Source organism: Buceros rhinoceros, unplaced genomic scaffold (genome assembly GCF_000710305.1).
Source record: "Buceros rhinoceros silvestris isolate BGI_N320 unplaced genomic scaffold, ASM71030v1 scaffold12404, whole genome shotgun sequence".
Taxonomy (NCBI): Eukaryota; Metazoa; Chordata; class Aves; order Bucerotiformes; family Bucerotidae; genus Buceros; species Buceros rhinoceros.
The window spans coordinates 21,407-28,552 of NW_010407697.1; the positions used below are offsets into that span (position 1 = coordinate 21,407).

Genomic DNA, 7,146 nt, shown 5'->3' on the forward strand with positions numbered 1-7,146 from the left:
CAATGGTTCCTACTCCTACATCCCCATGAGTGATAAATACACCTGCAGAGGGAGCAAAGTACGCATCATTACCTCTGTGATTTCATTTTAGGTCACCGGCAATTTCTTAGAACATGTAATACCTGAGAACAAGAGTTAGTTTGAAAGTTTAACCAAAACATGTTTCATAATAAATGCTCACTGAAGAATAACCATGAGCAGGCTGAAAGCTTATGGATAAGAATTAGAGACAGAGGCAACAGAGAACCTCACGGCTGGTGTCTGCTACAGGCTGCCCTACAAGAGTAGCCTATTGGTGAAGCCTTATTACTTGAGCTACAGGAGACACTGTGCTCGCAGGTTCTTGTCCTGCTGGGGGACTTCAACCACCCGGTATCAGCTGGAAAAGTAGCATAGCAACCTGTAAGCAAATCCAGGAGACTCCTGGAATGCTTGAGGATAACTTCTCAAGCCAGGTAGTGGGCAGCCCGACCAGAGGGGATGCCATACTAGACCTGTTGGTCACCAACGCCAAGTGAGCTAACTGGTGACATCAAGACTGGAGGCAATGATAATGCACTGGTGAAGTTTACAGTCCTGAGGGATATGGGTCAGGCAATGGTAAAGTCAGAACACTGAATTCTAGGAAAGCAAAATTTCATCTGTTCAAGGAATTAGTCAACAGGACCCACTGGAAAATGGCCCTCAGGGACAAGGGGGCAGAACAGAGCTGGCAAATCTTTAAGGATGCTTTCCACAGATCGCAAGAGCTCCTGACCCCCAGGTGTAAGAAGTCAGGCAATGAAGGAAAGAGAATAGCATGGCTGAATTGAGCTCTGCTGATCAAACTGAAGAGCAAGAAGGAAATGCACAGGCAGTGAAAGGAGGGGCAGTGTAGGGACACTGCCTGGTTGTGTACGGATGAGGTCAGGAAGGCCAAGGTGAAGCTGGAGCTGAATTTGGCAAGAGATGCAAAGAATAGTATGAAGGGCTTCTACAGGTATGTCAGCCAGAAAAGGAAGGTCAAAGGAAGTGTAGCCCTGCAATGAACACGACTGATGCACTGGTAACAACAGGAACACAACAGCTTTTTTGCCTCAGTCTCCACTGGCAACCTCTTTTCCCACACCTCTCAAGTGGGTGGACGACAAGGCACAGAGTAGGGAAGCAGTCTCCCTCACTGTAAGAGAAGATCAGGTTCGTGACCACCTGAGGAACCTGAATGTACATAAGTCTAAGGGACCTGACAAGATGCATCCCAGATTTCTGAGGGAACTGGCTGATATCATTGCCAAGCCACTCTCCATGATCTCTGAAAAGTCCTGACTATCAAGTGAAGTCTCTGGTGACTGGAAAAAGGGAAACAGTGCACTCGCTTTTTGAAAGGGTAGAAAGGAGGATGCTGGGATCTACCAATCTGTCAGCCTCACCTCTGTGCCTGGGAAGATCATAGAACAGATCCTCCTAGAAGCTATACTAAGGCACATGGAGGACAGAGAGGTGATTTGAGACAGCCAGTATGTCCAGAGCAACTGCCTGATCAACCCAGTGGCCTTCTATGATGAACACAGAACAAGGGAACGATGATGAACATAGGACAAGGGAAGAGCTGGACTTCTGAAAGGCCTTTGATGTGATCCCTCACAACATCTTTCTCTCTAAATTGGAGAGATATGGATTTGATAGATGGACTGTTCAGTGGGTAATGAATTGGTTGGATGATTGCATCCAGAGGGTAGTGGTGAATGGCTTAGTGTCCTGACGGAGATGGGTAATGAGTGCTGTCCCTGAGGTGTCCGTACTGGGACCAGTGTTGTCTAATATCTTTATCAATGACACAGACAGTGGGATCGAGAGCACCCTCAGCAAATCTGCAGATGACACCAAGCTGAGCGGTGCAGCTGACACGCCTGAGGGAGTGGATGCCATCCAGAGGAACCTTGACAAGCTGAAGAAGTGGGCCCGTGGGAAGATCATGAGCTTCAACAAGACCAACTGCAAGGTCCTGCACAAGGGCAGGGACAATCCTTGGTATCAGTATGAGGAGGTGGTTGAGAGCAGCCCGGCAGAGAACAAATTGGGGGTGCTGGTGCTGCTGTCCCTGAGGTGTCCGTACTGGGACCAGTGTTGTCTAATATCTTTATCAATGACACAGACAGTGGGATCGAGAGCACCCTCAGCAAATCTGCAGATGACACCAAGCTGAGCGGTGCAGCTGACACGCCTGAGGGAGTGGATGCCATCCAGAGGAACCTTGACAAGCTGAAGAAGTGGGCCCGTGGGAAGATCATGAGCTTCAACAAGACCAACTGCAAGGTCCTGCACAAGGGCAGGGACAATCCTTGGTATCAGTATGAGGAGGTGGTTGAGAGCAGCCCGGCAGAGAACAACTTGGGGGTGCTGGTGCTTGAAAGGCTAAATGTGAGATGACAATGGGCTCCTGCAGTCCACAAAGCCAACTGTATCCTGGGCTCCATCAAAAGAAGTTTGGCCAGCAGGTTAAGCGAGCTGACTCTGACACCGTACCCCACTCTGGTGAGACCCCACCTGGAGTATTCTGTCCAGCGCTGGAGTCCTCAGCCCAGGAAAGACATGGACCTGTTGGAGGGGGTCCAGAGGAGAGCCACAAAAATGATCAGAGCTGGAGCACCCCTCCTGTGAAGAAAGGCTGAGACAGTTGATGTTTTTCAGCTTGGAGAAGAGAAGGCTCCAGGGAGACCATATTGCAGCCTTTCAATATTTAAAGGGAATTTATAAGAAGGATGGGACAGTCCTTTTATCAGGCCTGTTGCAACAGGACAAGGGGTAATGGTTTTAAACTAAAAGATGGGAGATTTAGACTAGATAGAAGGCAGACTTTTGCAATGAGGGTGGTGAAACATGGGCACAGGTTGTCCAGACGGTGATAGATGCCCCATTCCTGGAAGCATTCAAGATCAAGTTAGACAGGGCTCTGAGCAACCTGATCTACGTGAAGACGACCCTGTTCACTGCAGGGTGGGTTGGACTAGATGACTTTTGAAGGTCCCTTCCAATCCAAAGCATTCTATGATTCTATGAAATCTGCTGCTTTCTCCTTCTCTTTCAGTGTAATCTAGTGTCCTTCTCTTAATAGGTATGGCTTTTGCCATTTAGACATCCTTTCTATACCAATCATGTTTAATATTTCAGAGATAACTTGAAATAATTCTGTAAGTCATGTACACCATGTCCTTCTTTCTGTCTTTAATGGATCTGACACATCTATACATTAATTTGTACTTTTCTAATGTTACCTATTCTCCTACTTCCTTGCTAAAATTAATTCCCTTTATTTGTGAAGAAAGAAGCCAAAGAGGCATCGCATATCTCAAATTCTCTCTCAGGGGACTGCAATATATCTCTTCTTTTACTTCCTATGATCTGAATAGGACATTCCTCTCTGTGTTTTGAGAGGAGATTCACAGTTGCATGAGATATTTTGAGTAGTTAATTATACCATAAACCACAGACTAGCTGACAGCTGCAATTGCTGATTATAAATTGACAGAAGAATGGTAGCACTTTTGGATACCTCTGTTTGATCTGCAGATTAAAAAAAGCTGGTGTGTGGGCTCCGTACCTATAACAGATGCAAACAGTTCTGGAGTGGAGCTCCCTGCTGCCATGAATGTGGCTCCAGCAACATCTTCACTCAAATGTAGTTTCTGGAAGAAAAGCACTGGCAATTTCAGCATTGCTGCTGTATTTATATTGCACAATTCTACAGCTGCAGATAGAGAAACTCTGGCTTCTGGTCACAGTGTTGTTAAAGGACGAACAGTCACCACAATACAAAATCAGACACTTGCCTTTTGAGAAGACAAATTTACTTTAGGCAAGTAAAATGTTTATACCCTAACTCAGTGAAGCATCAGATAAAATCACCTACTTATATATAACTGAATAGCCAACTGTGGCTTAGATGTAGCGGATTAGAGAAAAGCATGTCTGCAGATTCAGAAACACTGTAAACATCTCAAATTGTTTTCATTAATTTACTTTTGGAACTCTAAACACAACCATTCAATGATTAAGGACAATTTTTAGAGCTTCTGAAATTTTAAAATAAAAATCTGTAAGAGACAAATATGATCTCCGTGAATAAATCTCACAAACAGTAGGCATGATTCTCACTTAATGTTTTAACACTTCTGTGTTAATCAAAAATGAGTCCGCTGACACAGACAAAATTAGTCCAATCAGACACAGAGAGCCCTCTGTATTATAGACAGGTTTATTTTTATGACAGTGTCTCGTAAGCTCTAACAGGTATAGATAAGAGTTCTCAGACCAGCAGGAACGTGTGTAGCTCCACAAGTGGGCTGCATCAATTTAGTACTGTCTGAAGAACTTTCCCTTGAACTATAAAAAAGGTTTTATGGAGGACCTTTTTCCTTTTTGAGAGTCTCCAGACTCATCTTTAGTATCTTATTTTTCTTCCAAGGATGGAAAAGTGATTAGTGACAAAAGGATCAGAACAAAAATCCTCTATTTTTCAGGCAGTGTGCAACATTTTGAGCTGATGAAAATGGCATCCTACAGAATTTGACAAAACATAGAATGTGATCTATTAGCAGATACATTCAAATAAAATTGTGCCATCTGAATTCTTCGTAGCTGTTTTCAAGCTCAGCAGAACATGACACAAGATGCAAATATTTTGTGAAGGATCAGTTGACAACTTAATTGGTACAACCCAATTAAATACGGTGTATAAAGTGCATGCTGAAATCAGAACATCTGAAAAGGGAAAGAAAAAATCCCTAGTGAGGATTCCACTATTACTTGCTGTCTCCCTTAGTCTTCTATTGCTAAGTGTAAATACTCTGAGTAACGCTAATAGGAATAAAGCTCTCAGTAATGCTAATAGGAATTTAATACATACATCCATAGGAAAATAGCCTTGTTAACTAGCTACAGGAGTTTTTCAGAAAATGGTCACACACTTTTTTTTATAAAGGAAAGGAGATGAGGTTTTAATTTTGCCCTCAAAACATAATGCAAAACTGGTTTGTCTTTTGTATTCATTTTGCAATAGTTCACTCAAGCCTTATCCAACACGACAATTAAATGCCAAGTACAAATTCTACCCCATTCCTGATAAGCTCACTTGATAAGAATCCTACAGGTAATTTTGCAAAGTCTTCTCAACAGTTATGTAAAGGAATTACAATTATTTAGTGTGGGTTTTTTGCATATAAAAATTGTAGTCTCATTCCATACCAAACCAAGGCACATACTTTTCTCATGCATTCTCCCTTTTCTCTCCTTTATGTTAGGACCACATACACTTGATTTCTCCTTTCCGATATAGAGGTAGATGTGCAATAACATTTGTATAGACAACACATTAATTTGTCAATGTATGATTTCTTTTCACAAGTGACTTTTAAAACTAGTACAAGAATAAACGCAACTCATCCATATGTCATATCCATCCTAGCTACATGCTTCAGGTATATTTGACCAAGGTCAAAAAGCTGACAGGAATGAATTTCAAACGATGATGCCACAAAATGTTTGATTCTATAACATTCTCTAAATAAATCTATGAAAGAGGAATAAAGTTCTTTAACATACCTCACAAATTTTCTCTAAGGATGGAACAAAGAAGTCATCACATACTATAGCCAAAGCATAGAACATATAAAGAGCCTGTAAAGAAAATAAATTCGGGAAATACTTCAGATTTTTCCCTGTACGTGAAGGGAGGAGAGAAGGCAATGCTATAAACAGAGGAGCGAAGGTAATTCTATTTATTCAGACTAGCAGAAAAACATAGTTTAATTTTTTTAATTCCATTCCAATTAAAAATCCCTATGCTGATTAATTTATGGCATAAAACCAGATTCTTGAATGTAAGGAAGTTTAGAACAAGAACGTTTGCAGACCCTAGAATATGAATGTTACCACTGCTTGACAGATAGGGTGCTGCAACAGACTCCACATAAAGGAAAGTAGTGAGTAAGGATTACAACGTTATATAGCCATCATCTATATTTTCAATTATTATTGGACCAAGTAATTAAATAGAAAGCAACACCATGTTGATTAACACTACACAAGAAATAATCACATATGGAAATAAGTGGACCCTGACCATGGCTCACCGCACCAAACCTCTGGGGCAAAGAGCACACCGGAAAGTCTCCTTGGGTGGTATAGTCGAGGCACGGTACAGAGCTCTACTTAGCTAGGTCACTAAGATGATTAACATCGTACAGGACAAGTAAAGAAAAAACAAAAATGAAGCCCAGTAGAACTTACAGCAATGATATGAAGTAGAACTCCTCCTTGTTGCCGTTCTTTATTTGTAAACACATCTTTAGGAAATTCATTAATGGCTGAAAGAGAAATATACTTTTTAAAAAAACAAAATTACAGCATCTATAAATGGAAGATTGAAAAATAAGGATGTGTCTGTAGAAATATATGGCCAAACATGAGTGTATCTTCCAATTTATTACATTACAGCTTGCGACCTCAGAATCTCTTCTCTGCTTTGTGGAATAAACAGAAAACTGATACTTAGGTGTTATTATCATCATTCCAGTGACTTAAACCAACCTCACTGCACTAAGAGTTTCACATTCTTAATGCCTTATTTTTACTATCATTTCCTCTGTCTCCCCTAAACATACTTCCTAATTGATAGGCACGGGCACAGAAATTCATCCTGAAAGTATACTTCTGGCTTTAATAGTGCTTTAAAAATTACACAATGGTTGTAACCTTCTATCAGGTTCTTAACTACAAATTTTTATAGGGCTCCATAGTCTTGCAAATCATTTCATGAAGATTAAAGAAATTCCAAGTACTTTCTCCAGAAAGCCTACTTTCTAAATCTGGCAAAGGAAGGAATGAAATAGAAATGGTAGGTGAACAATAGGAATGTGCAAAGATCTGAGTTTGGGGATTATTTCTGGGTGACAGTTAAGTTGTGTGCAGCTCAGTTAAAACAGAATGAAGAAAAGAGTCCAGATAGTGGAGACAAAGACAGCAACTAAATCAAAGGCCTTAAGAAATACATGAGATAATAAACATCCAGATGACAAGACATGCAGGGACAGAGGTCTACAGCGCCTCAGAAAGGAATCTGGGAAGTTTAAGGGTGAAAATTACTTCAGCCACTGCATCCAAACGCAC

General features: G+C 41.3%; 1 protein-coding gene across 1 annotated transcript in view; it reads right to left on the reverse strand.

The window, feature by feature from the left end:
- The window catches only part of LOC104492085 (sodium/potassium/calcium exchanger 4-like), a gene marked incomplete at both ends in the record, with an annotated part of 25,454 nt that extends 19,110 nt beyond the window's left edge, over positions 1-6,344 (reverse strand). The window contains 4 exon segments of the mRNA XM_010134587.1: positions 1-42; positions 3,581-3,665; positions 5,581-5,655; positions 6,268-6,344. Of these exon segments, the coding sequence (XP_010132889.1) occupies positions 1-42; positions 3,581-3,665; positions 5,581-5,655; positions 6,268-6,344 (279 nt within the window).
- Positions 6,345-7,146: the final 802 nt, after the last annotated feature.